The 23,531-nt window shown below is 45.1% G+C and overlaps 1 protein-coding gene across 15 annotated transcripts in view; it reads left to right on the top strand.

Annotated features, from left to right (window-relative positions):
* Positions 1 to 23,531, top strand: part of CELF4 (CUGBP Elav-like family member 4) — a 904,974-nt gene that overhangs the window by 817,362 nt on the left and 64,081 nt on the right. For 6 of the 15 annotated variants that reach the window (XR_006281574.1, XR_005293071.2, XM_038402852.2 and 3 more), the window contains exons 9-11: positions 3,279 to 3,344; positions 7,196 to 7,276; positions 13,815 to 13,958. Coding sequence is in view for 12 of the 15 variants with exons in the window: in XM_038402852.2 (XP_038258780.1) it covers positions 3,279 to 3,344; positions 7,196 to 7,276; positions 13,815 to 13,958 (291 nt within the window). In the remaining 3 variants the exon portion in view is untranslated. The remainder of the gene's footprint in view (positions 1 to 3,278; positions 3,345 to 7,195; positions 7,277 to 13,814; positions 13,959 to 23,531) is intronic. The other 9 variants (XR_005293072.2, XM_043515022.1, XM_038402859.2 and 6 more) reach the window with 3 other exon arrangements.

Here is a 23,531-nt window from a genome sequence, read left to right as displayed (position 1 = left end):
GAACGTTGTCAGAACTGAACCATCTCTGCCAAATGTTTCTATTTTGATTCATTAGCAAATTTCGAGAAAAAGAATGTTTCTCTGTACTCCAAATATTTATCCAGCACACAGAAGGGGAGAGGGGGTTGTAACTGGCACCTTGAGATCTTCTGGTGGTCACAAGACTTTGTTATTACTGGGAGGTTTCACCTAGCATTCAAGGCATGGACTAAACCATATTTGGAAGGGGAGGTGAATGTTATGATAACACAGTACTTACCCATTTTCCATATAGATTAAACTCAGGCATGTATAAATTAAGGGTACTTCTACACTGCACCGTTAGCCTGGGTGATCGAAACCTGCAGCTGAGCACTCAGGTTAACTTAGGTGTGAGCATCCCCACAGCTAAGCATAGCCCCACAACTGTGTCCTCTGTACTCGCCCGGGGCATACCGGGGGGCATAGCCCTCGGTGCTTTATGCTGAAACACTCTAGGATTATTTCCCAGGCAGTTCTGTCAATTACAGGAGAACGTATCTGTTCCCTCAGGGGGAATTGTGGGAAGGCAGTGGAGGAGAATCAGCACTCGGGTGATCTTGCCTATGTCGTCACTGCAAAGTGAGATGGTTTCAGCCCAAGCTAAAGCACAGCTCAGGCTTTAACCCTACCTTCAGCCGTGTAGTTGAGCGTGGGTTCAAAGCACAAACTAGCATGTGCTTGAAGGCTGAGTGTGGATGGTAGAAGGGTTGGGCAAAAACATGTGCAGACACATAGTCTAAGACAACCGGGCATTGGATGCACTTCCTGCGATGTAAGCCCAGGATTTGAACTCAGCCTCAAGCCTAACCCCCATTCTGTCTACACATAAATTGTGCTCACCTGGGGCCTGAGCCTGAGTCAAGCTGGGACCCAGGGTTCCAGCCCTATTGTTTTGCAGTGTAGACACAACCCCACTGGACTTGTGCTCTGGGAGTCCACCAGAAGAATCCCACGGGCCGACTTTCATTGTCCTCTGGACAGTCAAGTTTGGTGGGCAGTCAAGAAGCTTTCCTACACTGCACCATGAACAAAGGGCTAGAGTGGCCACATTTTAGGAGGGCACGAGGAAGACTGCTATATGGATGTTTGGAGTTGGGCCCACATAATGCAGTGTACATGCTGGAGACCCCAGTTGGGAGCAAGGGTTCAGCAATTCGTAAGCCGGGGTTACAAATGAGTGTAGATGCTCAAGCCCTAGGTTATCAAACCTGGGTCTGCTAACTCAAGCTCTGCTAACCCTGGCCTTACATCTCAGTGTAGACCCCTCCTAGAGACTTGTCCTCAGTCAGTCTGTGGCAAAGCTGGCTTCCATAAATCTTGACACCAGTCCCTGTTCTAAGCCTGCACCCACATGACCCATTTTCATAGTCCAACCAGTCAAAGAGATGCTTCAAACTCAGTCTGAGAGCTGGCCAGAGTTGGGTTCTGCCCTTTAAGATATGTGTAACTTGCCTCTGCCCTTGTCCCAAGCCCTGGTGAGGCGAGTCAACTAGGAAGACCTCCATTATGCTTAATATTGTTCTTTGACACTTCGGCTCAAATCAGATGGGAAGGGCGACACACGGGGCAACTACAGAGCTCTCCCATAATTCAGTGGGCTGATAAGAGCCAGCCTGTACTCCTCCCTATCACACATTCAGTGTCTCTCCTTCACCTTACCAAGGGCAACCAGACTTTCTTGTGAGACCTCCACATCATCGACTGTGCCGTCTGAGCCCTTGCCTCCAGCCACACATCCATGCTTAGAGAAAGGAGACAGGGGAGGGGGGACGTAGCAGCTCCCTAAGGGATTGTCTTAAAAGTACAAAGCCTGGAGGGGGCCACATAAATGTAAAACTGTGCCGACCAATAAATACAAATTAAACTCATAACAAGAAGTGAAATATTAGGGCCAAGGTGACATTCAGACTGGAGGTTCAGTCAAGCTTTGCTTTAAATATTTTATGGCTGCAGATAAAGAAAGAGCTTATCCAACGTTTTTTGTTTTTGTTTTTTCATCAACCAGAGGGGAAAGGGAGAGGAAAAAAAACCTACCAGCTCTGGCTGCACTTGAACTAGACTTCAAAGTTTCACAAAAACAAACACTTTTAGGAGAGCATGCGAGAGGTTTGTGTAGAAAGAAAAGGCACTGGGAAGGGGACTAAGTGGCTTACACAGAGATTGGCTGCTTCCTCTCCTAAAGCTGTTGGCCAGCCTTGCTATGCCCTTTGAAACAGCTGCCGTATTCTGCCACAGCGGTGGCTGCATTTCTGCAGCAGGTTAAGCAAAATTTTGTAAAGGGCGCTGGGAGGCTTCAGAGATCAAATGAGTTTTTGTTTCTCTCTGCTCCCCATCTGTCTGTCCATGTCCATCAGTTGCCTCTTGTTCTGTGCTAAGATTTTAAGCTTGTTGGAGCAGGGACTGTCTTTTTGTGCTGTGTTTGTACAGCGCCTGGCACAGTGAGGTCCTGAGGTGCTACAGTAATACAAATAAATAGTAGTAATAGTAAGTTGGATAAATGGTATAGTTAGAGAAGGGCACAAACACTAAAGTTGGGTCTAGATCTAAATTTTTCCCTGAAGTTTGGGATAGGCTCAGGGCTATCTCTAGTGCTGATTATTATAAGGAAAATAATGACTTCTCCGTGAAATCCAGGCTCTTCCTTTCATTTCACACCTTCCATCTCCCACGTACAGCTCCTCACCCTGACACGTGAATTGTATGTAAGAAAAAGTAGAGCCTCATCAAGTCGTTGGTTCTTGCCTCAGTGCATGACACCCCCAGGCATCTGTCTTGTGCCCCTTATGGATGAGTAACATTAAAGCTAGAGGACACACATTAAGGAGAGGCCTGGTTCTGAAAGGATTCTCTTTCTTTCTTTGCTTTTTCTTTTATTATTGTACACCTTGAGAGCAAGGTAGAAGTCTCCCAATCCCACAAGATGGGTTCTCAGGGTAAGAATGGGAAATAGCAGAGCTCTCTGGAGAAACATCTCGTATGAAAAGTCCATCCCAATTTCAGGACCAAAAGCTGTTCAGCTCTGTTTCATTTCCGTCTCCCTCCCCCGCACAAGGACTGACAAAACCCTTCTTCTGTGATGGGTCGGTAAAACAAGCGTTGTGTAATTTGTTATGTGGGATGCATATGCTGCAGCTGTTCTGTGGGTTTCTCTCTCCAGATTCATCTGTCCCGCCCCCGAAAAACTTGAGCAGAGAGAAAGCCAGTGTGAACGTGATATTTTAATGCCTTTATTCCCTCTCTCTCTTCTGTCTCCACAGCACAGAGCCCCACTGCAGCAGACCCCTTGCAACAAGCCTACGCTGGAGTGCAGCAGTACGCAGGTCGTTAGTATTAACACTTTCTCCCAATAAACCTTTCACGTCCCCAAAGCCTTTAACCGCTGAACATGCCTGAGGGGATTGGGTGAAGGGAGCCATTCCCAGGGGCAACACCGGGCCAGGGCAGAGAGGTCTGAGATTGCAGTCCTCCCACAACAAAACATACGGGCCTAGCTTCGCTTCTACAGCCCAATCCATCTCTCCTCAAAAGGCCAGGAAATACTTCTGTTGACATCAGTAGAAGCCGGATCAAGCCCTTACATTAGTGTGGTGGAATCATTGCAGATTTACACGGCAGTTAGTGAGAGGAAAATCAGGCCCATAACCCCCTCCGCTTCCTGCTTTCTGTGATCACTGTGCAAATGTCTCCCTTGTGTAATGGCCGGAGGGGGGATGCCAATGGCAGAGCCCCACACAACCTCTCCCAGCCTTTCCCCCGCTGAGAAATTGGTTTACATTTCCCAGCAGCTTCCCAACAAGGCCAGCCTCTGCTCCCCATTACACCGGTGTCAATGCAGAGTCACTCCTTTGAAACTGATGGACTGACACCAGCTGGGATGACTGGGCGCAGAGCGTGTTCAACATTCCCTCATGAGGTGACCCAAGCTAACACCGTGAGGAAGCTGCAACCCCAAAGTCATTAGTTCCTGTGGTAACTAGGGCGGCTGCGGTCTCCCGCTGAGGAATGGCTATTATCTCATGTCAGGGCTGTATCTGGGAACTTAATTTAATTCTTCATGTAAAGCTTCATTTGCTGGTGTTTTAGTTATTGTCATTTATTGCTCGTGAAGTTTGATGGATGGGCGGCAGCTCAACCCTTTGAGCTGTTAATTAACCCCTCTGCACACATGTAGGCCCCTTTCCCTTCTCTCTGGGACTCAGGCAGCCCCTACGCTGTGTTTCTGAGAGCCAGGCATGTAATCTGCCGACTGTCGAACCAAATGGCTCCCCTTGCCCTGTTGGCGGGGAGGAGAGCTGAGCATGGCAAAATTGTTCCTCAGCTAGGCACTGCTCCCTCCCCGTGGAGCAGGAGGGGAGTAGGTGTGAGCTAGTCTTCTGTCTGAGCATGTAAGAGGATCCAAGTGAGTGTGTGAGAGACCATCTGGGGAGGCGGAGGTGGGGGTGAGTGTGCAGCAGCATGAGAATCAGTGTGAATGTGTTTGTGTGGAAAAGTGGGGGGAGGGGGCGTGTGTGTGTGCATGTGTGTCAATGAGTCTCTCTTTGTAGAAAAGGTGTTTTAGTGGCCCCATCCTGCCACCTTTATGCCCTTAGAATGCCAAGGGGAGTTTGGGGAATGCAGCATCAGCCAGTCCATGAGGCTTAGCCAGATGGGGGGGCCCATCACCATGGCAGCAAAAGGACAAAACGAAGCCCAAAAAGCCTGAGCGGTGCTTGTGCTGTGTGAGAAGGTCAGTGTGGGCTCCCATCAGGAGGGACCTCTTTGTGTCCGAACCTTTCCCTGGCTGAGCTACTCTTGTCTGCTTAGGCGATAAACCCCATCCTGCTATCACCTTCCCTGTGTTAGGAAGCCTAAAGCCCCAGATACTTGCCCCAGACCCTCCCCACAAGTGCCTGAACCAACCCCTTCCCTTTCGAAGTCTACCGAGCAGATGGCAGGAAGAGCTTGAAGTGATGAGATAATATGGCAGACAATATAGGGCACATTCTTCAAGTCCCATAGCGAATCTGCTTCCCCATTGCTAGGAATCCAGCAAATCCATAGTTTCAGGCTCCTTTTCCAAGACACTCCTCGTGGGCCAGTCTAAAATAGCTCGTCCTCAACCCATCCATTCTCTCTCACGTGCAGAGCATGTAATGGCAAAAGAACAGTAGAGAAGGGCATGCCTGTTGTATGGGCAAACAGGATTTGCATCCCCCCATCCTGGACCAGAAACTCAAAGCAAAATGTGGGGAGAGCAAAGCAGAACCTCAAGGGGGGAGATGTCAGCCACTGGAACCAGCTGTAGTGGGAGATGGGTCATATCAGGAGGGCAGGCCAGGGAGAGAGAAAGTGGGGCTAACTCCTGTTAAGAAGCCCAACCTGGCTCCACCTCCTGTTGGCTAGAAGCTGTCCCTCCTCCCCAGCCTAGTGTTCTCCAGCTGGCCCCCTGCCATCCAACCATAGAAAATCCTCTGCTACATGGCACTATCTACCTGAAATTCACTTCCTATCAGTTAAAAGGGTGTTTTGGTTCATATCAATAAAAACTGGTTCATTCAGGCTTTAACAATGAAATGGGATCCCTCCTCGATGCTTCTTAATATGCATCCCCCGCTGCAGTGCCCCAATGTGGGGCAATTCCTTCCTTCATATCTGCCCGCCATACACACATACACGCGCACACAACTCCCGCTGAAGTCAGCATGCTCAGTGTAGGTCAGAATTCAGAGGCATCTTGTATCTTGTCCCACTGTCCAGAGGTTTAGGGTGTCAAATGTGGGCTGTGATGCAAGACTGTTCCTCCCATGTGATCCCACGGGGATACCTCAAGGTTAGCCTGTTTGTGCTTTAGTCTCTCCATCTGGAAAACGAGAGGACAGATAATACCTACCAGTGCTTGACTCAGGATGAATTAGCTAATGTTTGTAATGTGCGATAGGACCATCACATTAAAGGTGCTGCAGAAGTGCCTCGTTTTCTTGTGAGCTCTTCAGGGCAGGACGTTTTGAGACTCACTGTTGTAAATCCAGATATTCATCAGTCCACTCCTGAATCAAACAAGGGGCCGGACCTTTAACTGGGGGAGCTTCATTGACCTTTACAGGGTTCCCCCTGTTTATACAAGCTGAAGATCTGGCCTGAAGTATTGCAGTTGATTAAGTCCAACTGACTGTCAGTGCCCAAAGCAAAGGACTCCTAGACCTGCCAAAGCCTGACATTTTAACCTGCACTGCGATATCCCTACCATTTGAATACGTGCTTCTCCCCCATATGGCTATTGCAGCCAAAACAAATTCACTTCCTGTCAGTTAAAATGGTGTTTTGGTTCATATCAATAAAAACTGGTTCATTCAGGCTTTAACAATGAAATGGGATCCCTCCTCGATGCTTCTTAATATGCATCCCCCGCTGCAGTGCCCCAATGTGGGGCAATTCCTTCCTTCATATCTGCCCGCCATACACACATACACGCGCACACAACTCCCGCTGAAGTCAGCATGCTCAGTGTAGGTCAGAATTCAGAGGCATCTTGTATCTTGTCCCACTGTCCAGAGGTTTAGGGTGTCAAATGTGGGCTGTGATGCAAGACTGTTCCTCCCATGTGATCCCATGGGGATACCTCAAGGTTAGCCTGTTTGTGCTTTAGTCTCTCCATCTGGAAAACGAGAGGACAGATAATACCTACCAGTGCTTGACTCAGGATGAATTAGCTAATGTTTGTAATGTGCGATAGGACCATCACATTAAAGGTGCTGCAGAAGTGCCTCGTTTTCTTGTGAGCTCTTCAGGGCAGGACGTTTTGAGACTCACTGTTGTAAATCCAGATATTCACCAGTCCACTCCTGAATCAAACAAGGGGCCGGACCTTTAACTGGGGGAGCTTCATTGACCTTTACAGGGTTCCCCCTGTTTATACAAGCTGAAGATCTGGCCTGAAGTGTTGCAGTTGATTAAGTCCAACTGACTGTCAGTGCCCAAAGCAAAGGACTCCTAGACCTGCCAAAGCCTGACATTTTAACCTGCACTGTGATATCCCTACCATTTGAATACGTGCTTCTCCCCCATATGGCTATTGCAGCCAAAACAAATGGGCTGAACATAAATACAGCTTGGTGTGGTTATTGGGATGAAAGGTCTTGACTCCCCATTGCTGAAATCTTTCAATCTTTCTTCTCTCCTCTTCTTTCTCTTATAGCTGCTTATCCTGCTGCTTATGGCCAGATTAGCCAAGCGTTTCCACAGCCGCCTCCCATGATCCCACAGCAACAGAGAGAAGGTAAGTAAACAGGCTGTTCTCTGTTCCATATCTAGCAAGTCATCCCTATTGCATTGTATTCCCCCCAACCCGCAAGTTACATAGAGCCCTGAAAATGCCTTATCATGTTGGACCCTCTCCTCATCCACTCTCCATCTGTTGTGTAACATCATCAGGCATTACTGGTAACCTATGGAAACATTCACACTTGCAGGGTATGTGCTTAGGTCCTCTCTGGGCTGCAGCCACTAGAGGGCAGCATAATTCAGAAGGTTTAATTATATTGCATACAGTAGAGGCCAGCTGTGGCGGGTCAAAAAAAAGCGTTCCTTGAAAAGGCCCATTTTGTCCAAATCAAAACGTTTCATGGGAATGTGTCTGTTCTGACAAAATTTGAAACGTTTCATTTCAATCGTGTCAAAACATTTGGTATCAGTGATGTCGTTCTGCTTCATTCCGTGTCAACATGCATACTACATTAAAATGTTCATTTTAATCTTTTGTTTTATATAGTACATTTAACATGGTCTATAACATACACTGTTGAATATTTTAACATAATATGAAAATCAAAACAAAACTAATAGAAACGACAATATCAAAATGAAACATTCTGATGGTCCCAACTGTAAGTTCTTTGAAATTTTCATTTCATGAGAACATTTGAAAGGGATGCATTTTGGTGGAGCATTTCAATCAGTCAAGCTGAACTAGATGCAATTTCCACTGCTGCACGCCCTACAAGTGGAATTTATATGAGAAGAGGAGGTTTCCATACTGAAGAAAATATTGTCATATAACATGGAATCCATTCATCTCCCACCTATGTCCTATTGCTTTCCCTTTTGCCTGGATCATGGATATTTCTGCTTAAAGTGCATTGATGGTCATAATAGTGATTGTGTATAAAAGTCAGCATCTCTGCTCCCTGAGGGGCTGATTTGCCTCTCACTTACACGGAGGTCAACTAAGAATAAGTTCTTTGAAGTCTGTGGAGTTACACCAGTGTGAGATCAGAATCACACCCTCTGTATCTTTGAGTCACATCGGCTCATTTAGGTGTTAGTACAGCAGAGCTGGGCAGCTATGGGAGAGTGAACTTGATTCTGTCCTGCTTTGTAAAATATCATTAGCACTGCCAGGAAAAAGGTAGTAATTGAACTGACTTGCAACCTCACTGGATTCAATGGGAAAGACTGGGGTGTAAGGTCTCAGATCATAGAAATTAAGGGCTGGAAGGGACTTCAAGAGGTCATCTAGTTCAGCCCCCTGTGCTGAGACCATCCCTGACAGGTGGGTTGTCTAACTTGTTCTTAAAAACCTCCAATGACAGGAAATCCACAGCCTCCCTTGGAAGCCTATTCCAGAGCTTAACTGCGCTTACCGTTAGAAAGTTTTCTTAATGTTTAACCTAAATCTTGCTTGCTGCAGATTAAGCCCATTACTTCTTGTTCTACCTTCAGTGGACATGAAGAACAATTAATCACTGTCCTCTTTATAGCAGCCCTTAACAGATTTGAAGACTGTTATCAGATTGCCCCCTCTGTCTGCTTTTCTCAAGACTAAACATACCCAGATTTTTTAACTTTTCCTCATAGATCAGGTTTTCTAAACCTTTTATTATTTTTGTTGCCCTCTTATGGACTCTCTCCAATTTATCCACATCTTTCCTAAGGTGTGGTGACCAGAGCTAGACACAGTTGAGACACAGTGCTCAGTGGAACCGGACAATTACCTCCTATGACTTACGTACAACACTCCTGTTAATACACCCAGAATGAGATTTGTCTTTTTTGCAACAGCATCCCATTGTTGACTCCTATGCAATTTGTAATCTACTGTCTCCCCCAAGCCCTTTTCAGCAGTGCTACTGCCTAGCCAGTTGTTCCCCATTTTGCATCTGTGCACTTGCTTTTTCCTTCCTAAGTATAATACTTTGCACTTACGTTTACTGAATTTCATCTTGTTGATTTCAGACTAATCATCCAATTTGTCAAGGTAATTTTGAATTCTAATCCTGTCCTCCAAAGTAATTGCAACCCATCCCATCTTGGTGTCATCTGCAACTGTTACAAGCATACTCTTCAAGCCATTATCCAAGTCATTAATGAAAATATTAGCTAAGTACAGGACCCAGGAAGGACCCCTGCAGGATTCCACCAATATGACAGTGAGCCATTGACAGCTACTCTGTAGCCCTAAACTCTCAGTGAAACTACACAGGTCTCCAGGTTCACATCAACCCAGTGCTCTTCTCTCCACACTGGCTTCCCACTGAATACAAAGTCCAGCTCAAGCTCTTTGTCCTGATATTCAAAGCCCTCCATGAGAGTGGCCCTAACTAATGGAGAGATGTCCTCTCTCTCTCTCTGGCCCTGATTTCCCATGACAGCTACTTTCCATAGAAACTATGAAACTCTTGACTAGTAAGAAGGAAACTCATGATTATGGGAGACAGAACTTCCCTAGCTGCTGGGCCTAGAATATGGAACTCATTGCCACAAGAAGTGAGAAAGACCATGGGCTTAACAGCATTCAGAAATAAACACATAACTCATTTCTTTGATTTAGCTTTCTCTACGTACGTTCCTCTCTCTCTCTCACACACACACACGCACGCACACACACACGCACAAACTATTCGGTTTTACTCCTGCAGATAAGGCAAAGGAGAGAGAGGTTGGTTTGTTAGCTATTTAACAACAACGCGGTGGTTAACTACTACTTGTGATAGAAGACATATAGATGAATGGGTGGATAGACAGACAGGCAGATAAAAAATGACTTGTCACCTGAATTCTGATTGCCACATCGTTATTGCTGGTGATGGTATAGTATAACAAGCCAAACAATCCCAGCTGAGTTTTTTTTCAGTTTGCAGGGCTGGCAATTAGAAAAGACTCTTTTGACTTGAGAACTGAACAAATTGGATCTGATTCACTGAGATAGAATCAGTGAGTGCAGGGGACTGAACTAGAAGACCTCTCGAGGGCCCTTCCAGTCCTATGATTCTCTATGGAACTCCATGATGTCACAGTCACGGTTCAGAACATGGCTGCACTTTAAGCAGGGGCTTTGCTTCCTTCCATCTTCCTCTTTTGTGCTTGATCCCACAGTTGAATCAGACAATGCTGATTTCAGGCCTAAAGTATAAAGATTTCCTCACCGTGGGTCCAACTTTCAAACCTGGGGAAGGCTAAAGTTCAGGACCTCATTCCCTGTTTCAACTAACTATTTCTAAGCCTTCATAGGTTTCGCTAGGTACATCCCAGGTCAGATTACAACAGGGTAGGATTCCTGCTAATGTACAATATATCCAAGACTTCAGGAAATGCATCTGTCCATCTCTCTCTCCTGGGAGATCTCACCCACCTCTATCATCTACCTGAGAGGTCTGTCTTTATCTCATGCTTTGGCAACATTTGTCTATTCCTGATCAAATAGAGTTAAAAAAAATCCAGTTCCATTTAAACCAAAATAATTTTTTTCATCAAATAAAAAAAAAACAAAAAAAATGATTTCCAGTGAGCTGAAACATTTCACGTTGAATTGAAATGAGTTTTTATTTTTGTTTTTTTAGGTTTTCAACTGATTTCAAGTTGACATTTTTGGTTGACTCCAAATGAATTTTATTTTTTTTTTGTTCTTCATTTTGATTCTGCCATTTTGGGTGTTTTTCACCCTCTTTTGGGGGCGTGCATGGGCTTTTTTAAATTGGCTGAATTTGAAATCAACATGACATTTTGAATCAAAAAGTTAAAACGAAATGTTTAAAACAAAGAAGTCAAAACATGTAGTTTCGACTCTTTCAAAAAACAAATTTCAATCAAAGCTATTTGTCAAATTGGACCCAGTTTCAAGCCTCGAAAAATACATTTTCAGCAAAAACTTAATTGAATTTTTTTCCCATCTCTCCAATAAAGTCTCATTGAACTGAACTGAATTGCATCTCTCTTTCCTGGAGATTGAACAGCAGTCACTAGAGAAGGGAGGGGATAACCCTGAAAAAGGTACAGATGTAGGGTATGAATTAGAGTGGCCACTCAGGTTCAAAAGTAATTTAACTAAACAGATAACCGGGTGCCTAATTAGTTAATTACCCTGGTTCACTGGCATCCCCCCATATGGAATAAACTCTGCAGCAACCTCTAGGAAATGCACGAAATGCAAAGGATCGGCTGTTCCTTCCTGACAGTCCTTTTAGCAAATTAGTGGGGAAAATTGTGCTTAGCAAATATTCATTAGGGGCTTCATTTTCCATTAATCCAAAAGGAAATGTGGAGAGCCTGTGACTTCAATCACGCTGAGGTCCAGGAATTTTAATGAGCTTTAAATGGGCATCTGTCAGAATCCTGGCTTCCCCGTACTTATCCTTCCAGCCAGGGGAATGAGGAATGGCCAATAAAAGGTGGAAGTGCCTAGGCGAACTCCCCTCCCTAGCAGGAAAGGCAAAGTTGTAATTTGCTGTGTTACAATACTATAATTATACCCTGATGAAGAAAGTGAGAGCATTAAAATCCTTTTCTTTCCCTACTTCATACTGTGCTCCAACAATAAATGATAGAAGCCCTGCTGTGCTGGGTCAGATAGGTGCACACTGGTGGTCAAGGGAGACACAAGGATCTTCCCCCTCACCCTTTGTGTCTTTCTCACAATCAGGACTAGGAGCACAGCTGGGTACTAGGCGAGCATCCCCAAAAGCATGCACAGGAATTGGTCCTCCCATACACTGGCTAGCAAAACTGAGCTACCATTGGGGTTAAGGTCAAAAGTATAACTGGGTTCAAATAAGAACTAGATACCTTCATGGAGGATAGGTCCATCAATGGCTTTAGCCAAGATGGTCAGGGATGCAACCCGATGCTCTCGCTGTTCTTAAACCTCTGATTGCCAGAAGCTGGATCACTCAGTTATTGCCCTGTTATGGTCATTCCCTCTGAAACACCTGGCATTTGCCACTATCGGAAGACAGAATTCAGGGCTAGATGGACAATTGGTCTGACCCACTATGGCCGTTCTGATGTTCTTAAGAATAGAACAGGGCAGAAACCGGAAACTCCATTTCACGGAGGAGTTCAGGATTGTGACATTTGTTTTAGTTCTAGATCAGGACGAAACCTGAAGATTTCAAAATGATCCACGAAAGAAAATACCAAAAACAATTCATTTAAGATTTACTGAAACTTTCCATTTTGACAAAACTGAAATGTCTTGATCTATTCAAAATGAAATTTTCTGTTTTGTTTCCATTTTGATTTTTTTAATGCTATTGTATAAATACATTACATAACTTGAAATGAAAAGTCATTTTGAAAGGAAAAATCAAAATGTTTCATTCCAAAAATGTCAAAAACAGGACATTTCAACACCGTTGGAGCTTTTCCACACACACACACACACACACACACACACACACACACACACACACACACATTTTTGTTCTGAAACAAAATGTCAGCGAAATCTATGTGATTTTGCAGAGGATTTTCATTTTGACAGAACTGCATTTTCCAATGGAAAACGGCTCCACAATTTTCCCAACCAGCTCCAGGTTAGAGTCTACTGCATGCTGCAAAAGGCTTGCCAGAATTCTTGCTCTGGCATCTATTGCAGCACCAGGAAGAGAATGGCAGGTCCCTGTTTGGAACCAACGTGTAGAATATGAATTTCTGGGGGGGGGGTGAAGGTTGTCATTCTTCAGGGTGGGCTTCAGGGTTTCAACCCTGGCCAGGTTCTGTCTGAGTTTGGGCAAAGAGGCAGGTAGCTGAATATAGAATTCCATGTATTTGTGTGTCTGTTCCCACTCATCATCACTGATTGCCTCAACAGGTGTTTGAGAAAGATGACTAACATTCATCCTATAGATACCTGGGAGGGAGGGAGGGAGGGAGGGAGGGAGACCATTCAGAGTGGTCCAAAAAGATGGATATGGGGGGAGGTAGAACTAAGGTTAATGAGAGTGAATGAAGCAAAGAAACATTCTGAATGGATTACCAGGAAATGCTTCTTTCTTTCCATCTCCATACATACCACTCTATCTAGCTGCCCAGCTATCAGTGCTATGCTAATGCCATCCCTGTAGTATTTGATCATCTGGCATGTTGCTTAGATTGGTATAGCAAGGTCTCCACGGGGTCTCCTGGTCTCCTCCCTTCTCTGCTCATAAGAATCGTGGCTTGGGTTGAGGGTTTTTTTGGAGGGAGGGTAGGCAGCTGTTGTAAATATCACTTTGGTTATTTAGTGGGTCAGAGCCTGGATTGGCCAAAACACCTATGGAAGTTGATCCCCACAGCCAGATGCCCTCCGCTGAGGAAGTCTAGTGGCAAGATCTTAGCAGTCTGCCAAAGGAAGTGGTGGAAGGCCCCCCTCTCACCCCCACCCCCATTGCTGGATGCATTTAAAACATAGACCATACAGAATAGAGAATGCTAGAGAATATTCTGCTGTGGAGCATTCCACCCCAGCAGAAGGTAGCTGAGAAGGGAGAGAGAGGCGTGTCCAATCCAGGTACTCTTTATTCAAATCTCCTCCCTTCTTCTCTTTCCCATCTCACCTGCAGGACCAGAGGGCTGTAACCTGTTTATCTACCATCTGCCCCAGGAGTTTGGGGATGCTGAGCTGATGCAGATGTTCCTGCCTTTCGGTAATGTCATCTCCTCGAAAGTGTTTGTGGATCGGGCGACAAACCAAAGTAAATGCTTTGGTGGGTAAAGATAACAAAACAATTAGATTCATCCAGGAAAGGGCTTTCTCTGAACACTTTGCCTTTCGAACTGCTTTCTCTTTGCTTACGTTTTTTGATTTCTCGATTTACTTCTGTCGATACTTTTTTCTCCCTTCCCCCTCCCCTTAATCGTCTCATGCTCAGAACTGTGTGCACTGCTCAGAGACAAAGGTTTGGAAGGTTGCTAGCAAATGGATGTTCCGGCTGCTGGCTACAGGGGAGAAAAATCCCAAAAACAAGCGTTTGGAGAGAAGCCGGTGGGGTCGGGGGATGGGTTTGTGGCAGTGTGGTTGGTCGGGGGAGAAAGTACAATGCCTAAGGGGGAGGAAAATCAGGCACTGGGGGAAAGAAAGGCTCTTTGGGCCAGATCACCAGCTGGTGTAATGCATTAGACTGCAGGGGAGCCGTGCTGATTTCTCTCAGCTAAAGATCTGACCTTCTGAGTGTAAGCCACTAAGAGAGGTCTGCTTCAGGGCCCTGCCAGCAGGCAGACGTGATATCTGTGTTTGAATTCTCTGCAGGATCTCCCCTCCCCATCTCAAATTCTTATCATGCTGCTGTAAATGTCACACTCACTCCAGTGCTGTTGTGGGGCACAGCGGGACCCTGTCCACGTTCATCCATGTAGCTGCCCTCACTAGTTCCCCTCCCTCCGAACCGCAGTTTCCCGGGGTGGTGGGTGTCTCTCAGGGTGCACTTTCTCTCTGATATCCCCGCACTCACCCCTGGGATCTGCCATGAGGTTCCTGCCGTCCCTTGCTCTTTGCACACATGCCTTTTGAGAGGTGCAATGGGGCAAATTATATTTTTTAATTGCCCTGACTCAGAGGATTCTCTGCCGGCCGCTGATCTAGAGACAGCTTCTGGGGGATCCCTCCACATGTCAGACTTTTATTTTCTTTTGGTTTTGATGCTTCTGTCAATCTCCACACCATGCCTCCCTTGCCCGTTCCCTCCCTGGTCTCCTCCACCTTTCCCCCTCAGACAACCCTTCCAACTTCTCTTGGCCCGTTTCCCACTGGAAATCAGTGCCATGCTGAAAGCAGTCAGCTAACTTGGACTGACTAGCCACCAGGAGTTCTTGGCCCCAACATCTGCTGGTCTATACAGTTCTTCCTGTCCATCCAGAGAGCATCTGAATGTGACTTGGGACAGACCACTGAGCTCCTCATAATGGGAGGGAACACAGGGTTTGTCTCAGCCAGCAATTGTCATCTTCACGCCCTCCTGCTCTCATTAACTCTTGGGCACTGAGTGTGGAGAGGCCCAGTATGAGGATTCATCTTGGGGGATTTCAAATAAGCATTACACTTTTGACTCTGTCCCAGCTCCTTCTCATTTACAGCCCCAGTGGTGTCCTGCCCAAATGGGAGGACCATCCTACTTCTAGGAATCAATGATAGATAACACGCTGGTAGTATCCATAGCGTGGGACAGTAAAGTTGGAGCTTCTGGCAGTGAAATGGCGGTCTCCACGCTCTTCTTTATGGAGAACTAATGGACCTGGTTCTCCACCTACAGACAGAGGTGTAAAGCAGAGGGAACTCTGTTGATGTTAATGGAGGTGTGGCTGTGGAATAAGGGAGATGAGAATCAGGCTCAGTGAGGTGGGAGGATCATCTGGGGGCTAGAGTGCTGGGTTCAGATTTCTCTCTGTTCTCTTCTCATCTCTAACCTGTCCTGGCCTTGTGATTTAGTCACCAATCTGTAACATGTTGATAGTCACACACCCCAAGCTCATGTGCTGGTATTCATTGATATTTATGCACTGCTTGGAGCTTCTTGGATGAGAAAGATGATAGCTGCAATGTAATAGGAGGAGAATGCAAATATTTATTTACTGTATGTTATAGAGTGGATGAAACCTAAAGCAATCCACTGGGGCAGTAACCACCAAAATACTTGTGGGTAATGAGGTTATCCCAACCTCTAAGTAAAAAGGTCCCACACAGGTGTTTAGTCCCCAAGACCAGCAAAAATCAAGGAGAGAAGCTTGGTAACTTCATTTAAGTCTCAGAACCTGATTCTCAGTTGCAGACAATGCTGGAGCCCTTGGCATAAATTAGAACATCCTCTCTGAATTGAGCTTGGCTGCCTGTGTAGCTAAGGGGGCCATTCTAGTAGCCAGAGATAGCCAAAACATATAGGGATTTTCACCATTCCCTAGGCCTTGCTCCTTAGCCCCGGAGCTAGAGGTATGGCAGTTGCATACAGCAATTGCATTTGGTCTGTACCACATGAGGGTCTCCCCTACATATAAGGAATTCCCAGTTTGCCAAATCTGCCAGTTTTACAGCAACGCAAAAGTACTGAGAATCAGGTCCTCAGTCTATTTGCTGCTTTCAGTGGATCTAGAGCTGGACCACGTTTTTCATTCAACTTTTTTTTTCAACACAGCATTGCTTTTCCTACAGGAAATGTCCAATTTTGATTATATTTGATTGAAAAATTCTTGTTTTTTCTGACAGAACATTTCACTTTTCAGATACCAAAAACAAAAGTAAAACAAGTCAATATATGCATTTTGTTTTATTTGTTTCCAACAAGAGCACAAAAACTTTTGTAGAAAAAAATTCATCTAAGTGTTGTTATGGGAACAAAACCCATTTCCCAGACAACTCTGCTCAGTGCTTACTTGCTGGTGGGGAAAACTGCAGCATGGAGAGTGCTGGTCAGAAACAGCTGTGAGTTGCCCTGGTACATGGTGATAAATACCTAGTACAACCCACGCTGTCCTTGCAAGATGGAGAATTTGCTTCGGTGCTTATAGTGCTGCCAAACCTGGTGATTTATTGTGAGTCTCAGACTATTGGGTGCTTTTCTTAAAGTTCCAGCTCCTGGAGGCATGTGATTAGGAATGTCTCCACTTTCTTTTTTTTTTTAAATAAGTTTTTGTCCTCATAGTTGCAGAGAAAAGCTTGAAAACATAACCATAGCAGGCATAATAAAAAAAGAATTAATCAGTTATTTTAACAGTCTCATGATTTTAAGCCAACCTCTTGATTTTTGAATGTTTGGGGTTGACAGTGCTGCTGTTCTCTTATTTGCAGTTTGCTGTTACACAGATATGGGAGTAGTGAGTATTCAGATGCGATAATTAGAAATGGTTGAAAAAGGACAATTATTTTTCACAGAAATTTTTTTTGTTTTTTATACTTCCTGAGAATTTTTTTTTACTTTTTCATAAAACAAAAAACAAAGCATTGTTCAAAAATTGTTTCCAGTAAAAGAAAGAACGAAAGAAAGATTAGTATTTAAAAAATCTTTTTTAGGTTAAATAAAATTTTTGGTTTTTAGATTTTTTTTATGCCAAAAACTGATGTTTTTTACTTAAAAACCAAGCTGAAAAATTAAAATTTCAATTTAATTTGCATGCTGATGTGTTGATTTATCTCCATATCTCAGCAACGAACACTCCATGCCCTGTTTTTAGCCTGTGTTTTTACAAGCCATAGAGTGGCTGTGCAGAGGGGTTAACTTTATAGTTCAGGATGCTATGCCTAGACGCAACGTTTCTCCCATAGTATCCACTTGCATTAAATTGCAGCCGCTTTGTGCTCCTTATCATGCACAATGCAAAAACATGCCTGCACAAGTCTCAGTTGTGTTTTCCAGCAGGACTCTAGAGTTCTATATGGGATCATTAGATCATCCATCCATCCCTTTTTACCTTGCCCTTCCATACTTCTTATGGTGCAACAGAGAAGAAGACACCTTTCCCTTTGAATGAGGAGGTTCTCATATCTCCACTTATAATAAAAATATGATTCTGCTGGGACCAGATCAAACAAATAATAATAAACACTCAGTGCTTATATGACAAAAATGTCATTCCTCAATCTGGTCACAAAAATTGAAATTGAGACCAATGTTTTTTTTAAAATTGTGCATGAAAAAATATCCTGTTTTAACCAGTTTATAGAATGGTTAAACATATCAAAAAATCAAAATTTAGATGCAACTTCAGGGAAAAGTTTCCAAAAAATTCAGCAATTTCTTTTCATTTCTCAACCAGCTCTAGTTAGCCTTGCTGTAAGATCCTGCAGTATTTTTCACAAGGTTTGGCATAGAAGAGGCAAATCTATCATCATCTTTCTTAGTAGTATATGTATGTTGCACTCTAAAGATGCACAGTGATGCGCAGGATGTAAAAGAACTGACCGAAGAGCAGACATCCTGCCCCAAGTAGCTTGGAACTTCACAGAGCACTGGGCAGCGGGGGGGATATACGGTGGGAGTGGATCCCGGTGATGGCTGACATGCTGCATGCAACATTTGGGTCAGCAGCAGCTGCTTCTTTTTCTCAAGGGCAATTGGTGAAAATTAGTCCAGAGGCTGATCCGAGTGTTCGATGTGGACTGGCAGAAGGGACGATGTTGGGAATAGGGAGAGGAGACAAAGTGAGAAGCAGGGAACCTTTATCAAACAAGTGAAATGCATCTTAGCAGATCAGAGGTGAGCCAGGATTTGTTCAGCCCATTGGATCTTTTTCTCAAAGCTGTGCTTTAGTTCAAAGAAGAATTAATTCCGAGATGTCCTATGGCTTGTGTTATAGAAGAGGTCAGACTAGATGATCACAGTGGCCCCTTCTGGCCTTATAATCTATGAATAAGAAACACTAGACAGCAGATTACATCTTTTTCATAGATTCACAGAAACTAGAGATTGACACGCCCTTAGGTTGCCTCACTTGTCACCCAGAGGAATCAGTGCACAGTGTACATTGTTCAGTACTTAGGCTTGAAAGCACAAAAGGAGTTAGGTGCCTAAGTCCTTGTTTTAGGCACCTACATTCCAGTTTCAGGATCATGGTGGTGCATAAAACTCCTACTGAAATCTTGTAGGTGCCTAAACTCAATTGCCACCTAAGTTTTTTCAGTAAAAGCTCCCTAGGTACCTATGTTTCTGCTTCTGAGCATGCATGCAGCAGCATACCTGTCGATATCCAGGGGCGTAACTCCCACCTAAAAGCGATTCACAAACCGGTGGAAAATAGATGTTCAGCTGCCTACCAGGTCAGGCCTCTCAGGTGAAGTCACACAAAAGAGCTGGGGTGAATTACAGGAGAAGGAGGAGGACTTCCCTTGTATAAACTTCCCTTATAAAGTTTGCAGGTGATACCAGGCAGGGAGGAGTTGCAAGCGCTTTGGAGGACAGGATTAGAACTCAAAATAATCCTAACAAACTGGAGAAATGGTCTGAAATAAATAGGAGGAATTCAGTTAGGACAAATGCAAAGCACTCCACTTAGGAAGGAACAATCAATTGCACAAATGCAAAATGGGAAATGACTGCCTAGGAAGGAGTACTGCAGAAAAGGATTATGGGGTCACAGTGGATCACAAACTAAATCAGTCAACAGTGTGACACTGTTTCAAAAAATGCAAACATCATTCTAGGATGTATTAGCAGGAGTGTTATAAGTAAGACACAAGAATTAAATCTTCCGCTCTACTACGTGCTGATAAAACCTCATCTGGAGTATTGTGTCCACTTCTGGGCACTACACTTTGGAAAAGATGTGGACAAATTGAAGTCCAGAGGAGAGCAACGAAAATGATTGAAGATCTAAATTGAAAAAAAATTGGGTTTTTGGATTTTTTTAGTCAGGAGAAGAGAAGACTGAGAGGGGCATGATAACTGTCTTCAAGTATGTAAAAGGTTGTTATGAAGAGGAGTGTGATAAATTGTTCTCCTTATCCACTGAGCAGAGGACAAGAAGTAATGGGCTTAAATTGCAGCAAGGGAGATTTAGGTTAGACATTAGGAAAAACTTCCTAACTGTCAGGGTAGTTAAGCACTGGAACAAATTACCTAGGGGAGGTTGTCGAATCTCCGTCATTGGAGGTTTTAAAGAACAGGTTAGACAAACACCTGTCAGGGATGATCTAGATCATACTTAGTCCTGCCTCAGAGCAGGGAACTGGATTAGATGACCTACTGAGGTCACTACCAGTTGTACATTACTATAACATTTAGCCTAGTGGTTAGTGTACTTACTTAAGATGTGGAAGACCCCTGGTTCAAATCCTCCCTCCACCTAAGCAGGAAGAAGGGATTTGAACAGGGATCTGCTATATTTCAGGTGAGTGCCTAGCCCCGGGCTATTGGGTATTCTGATGGGGGAGGGCCTCTCTCAATGTCTCCTGATGAAGCTCTTCCATTTCATTGGAGCAGGGGGGGGGGGAAATGATGCTGGATCTCTCACATCAATATGCATTTTAATACAGCTAAATGTAAATGTATAAATCGAGGAACAAAGACTGTAGGCCACACTTACAGGATGGGGACTCTATCCCGGGAAGCAGTACTCTGAAAAAGCTTTGGGGTCACGTCATGGAGTGTAAGGCCAAATGGGACCAGCAGCTCACCGAGTGTGACCTCTTGCATATCACAGGCCACCAACCCCACCCAGCACCCACACACTAAACCCAACAAACAAAGGTGGCTAATCAGTCATGGTGGACAATCAGCTGAACATGAGCTCCCTGGGTGATGCTATGGGCAACAGGGTTAACGCAATCCTTGGATGTTTAAAGAGGAAAATCTCAAGTATAAGTAGATAGGTTATTTTACCTCTGTTCGTGGCAGTTGTGTGACCACTGCTGGAATCCTGTGTCCCACTCTGGTGCCCACAATTCAAGAAGGATGTTGATAAATTGGTGAGATTCAGAGAAGAGCCACAAGAAATTAGAATTAGGATTAGAAAACAAACCTTTATAGTGATAGACTCAAGGAGTTCAGTCTATTGAGCTTAACAAAGAGAAGGGTAAGGGGTGACTTGATTACAATCTCTAAGTACCTACATGGGAAACAAATATTAGATAATGGGCACTTCAGGCTACCAGAGAAAGGTATTACATGATCCAGTGGCTGGAAGTTGAAGCTAGACAAATTCAGACTGGAAATAAGGTGTCATTTTTTTGACAGTGAGAGTAATTAACCATCGGAACAATTTACCAAGAGTCTTGATGGGTTCTCTGTCACTGGGAATTTTAAAATTAAGATTGGATGTTTTTCTAAATGATTTGCTCTAGGAATTTTTTTTCAGGGAAGTTCTATGGCCTGTGTTCTTCAGGAGGTTGGACTAGATGATCATAATTGGCCATTCACTTGGAATCTCTCAGTGTGAGTGAGTGTTCTAACCACCAGGTTACACAGTCACTCTCATGTTTGTGCTGCCTTTCTCCCTCACTCTCCCTCAAAAAGTCATTTGGGCTAGAGAGAGAGAGCTCACAAACATGAGAATCACCCTGCAGCCAATGGTGAGTAGACCATTCCCCAGGATGTGGGAGGTCCATGAAGCAGCTCCTCTGCTCCAATGACTCTTTAATTATTTATCCATGCCGTTTCAACAGGAGTGTTTGAGGGAGCCCCTCATCAGACTATCCCAGAGCCCAGTGGTTAGGGTAGTCACTTGAGTAGTAGCAGAGTCCAGTTCAAATCCCTTTTCCCTCTCAGGTGGAGCGGGGACTTGAACCAGAGGTCTTCCACATCCCTGGTGAATGCCCTATGCACTTGGCTAAAAGTTTTGGGGGTGGTCCCCAGTGGCTTCCTGCAAAATTGGCATAGGCGCCTAACTCTAAAGAAGGTTCACAGCTAGGAATTGCAAGCAGAGCTAGGAATTCCCACTGCCTACTTTAGGTGGCTCCCTGCCTAGCATGCTGGTATTTTTTGTGAATCCCATTCTAAGGCTCTTGCCTCTCCCCAGCCATTGCTGGGTACTGAACTCCGTCTATGTGAATCACAAATGATTTCCCAGGCGCCCAAAAGTTAGGCATTGTGACGCTCAGCGAAACTCAGAATACCTAAATCCTTTTGTGCATTCAGGCCTTAGTCCAATCAATATGTGTCCATTCTCAAGCGACAGGGACCTCTATTGCTTTCCTAGGAGGTAGGTAGGGATCATTAAATAGAGCAAGATGGATTCCTCATTACAAAAAGCTTGCAGTCTAGCAAGAGAAAGGATAGTTTAGTGCTTAGCATGCTGCTGTGGGACTCAGGAGAGTTGGGTTCAATGACCTTTTCTGCCAAAGACACAGTGTTCTTCCTGGAGCAATTAATTCAGGGCTGTATTCATAAAGGGACTTAGGCGTGGCAGTGCCTAACTCCTGGGCATCCTGATCCCTATTGAATTCAGAGCCCTGAGTTAGGTGGCCAGGCTCCCCACACAGCCCCTGGGAAGAGTTAGGTTCCTAAGGGTATGTCTGCACTTCGAGCTGGGAGTGTAATTCCCAGGTTGAGGAGACATACCTGTGCTAGCTCTGATCAAGACAGCGTGCTAAAAATAGAATGCAGCTGTGGCAGTGGGAGGGACTAGCCACCCCAAGTACATACCCATCTCAGATGGTAGGCCTGTACATGGGCCAGTAACCCCTGCCACAGCTCCACTCTATTGTTAGCACTCTAGCTCGATCAGAGCTAATGCGGGTATGTCTCCTTCTGCTGGGAATTGACTCCACAGTTCAAAGTGTAGACGTACCCAAAGAAAGGGATTCTCAGAAGGCAGAAAGCTGGGCAGGGAACTCCCTAAGGGTATGTCTACGCTGTAGTTAGACACCCTCGGCTGGCCAGTGCCAACTGACTTGGGCTCGCAGGGCTCAGGCTATGGAGCTGCTCAATTGCTGTGTAGCCATTCGGGCTCAGCCTAGAGCCTGGGCTCTAGGATCCTGTGAGGTGAAAGAGCCCCAGAGCTCAGGGTATAGCCTGAGCCCAAATGGCTGCACTGCAATGAAACAGCCCCTTAGCCTGAGCCCCGCGAGCCCAAGTCAGCTGGCACAGGCCAGCCACAGGTGTCTAACTACAGAGCGAATATACCCTAAACTGGCAAGGAGTGAGGTGCAAAGGAAAGGCCAAGATCTCCAAAGGTATTTAGGTGCCTAATTCCCACTAATCTGGGCTTCTAGGCACCTGATGGGCCAGAGGGAGGCACCTATCTCTGCTCAAGACTCTCAGCCCTGAACCGTCTTCTGGCATTAGGTGTCTGAGCCAGGTCAACCCTTGCTTATGAAAAACCAGAGAAAGAGAGAGAGACCCACCCCACAGCACCTCAGAACACACTTAAGGGATCAGGCCCTGCTGGGGAGATAGGCAGGGAAATATCTAGTGTGAGAATCCCTCTGGGACTTCAGCTTGAGAATGGGCTCTGAGGAGCTCGTTAGCAGTGAGGTGGTGTCAGGACCTAGGCAGCTTTGCACATGCCCAGTGGTGGAAACAGAGGCAGGTCCTGGGTTAAGCAGCAGAGGTTTTGAGATTGACGCTGGAAGTGGATGCTGGATTAGGTACCTAAAGTCACAGTTAAGTGCTTGAATCCCTTTGTGAATCTGGCCCTTAGTTTCTCTGTGCCTCAGTTCTCCATCTGTAAGATAGGGATAATAGCACAATACTACCTCACAAGGGTGTTGGGCGGATAAATACATGACACTCAGATACTATGGTAATAGGGGGTCACATTAATACTGATAGGTCTACAAGGCATGAGCAATACAGCTCAGGTAGGGGAGGTTGGGGAGAAACTGTAGGTTATAAAAACAGTGGGACACTGTTACAAAG

The sequence above is a fragment of the Dermochelys coriacea genome, chromosome 5 (genome assembly GCF_009764565.3).
Source record: "Dermochelys coriacea isolate rDerCor1 chromosome 5, rDerCor1.pri.v4, whole genome shotgun sequence".
In the NCBI taxonomy this organism is placed as follows: Eukaryota; Metazoa; Chordata; order Testudines; family Dermochelyidae; genus Dermochelys; species Dermochelys coriacea.
The sequence above is the reverse complement of the archived record's forward strand: the minus strand, read 5'-3'. Positions and strand labels throughout refer to the sequence as shown.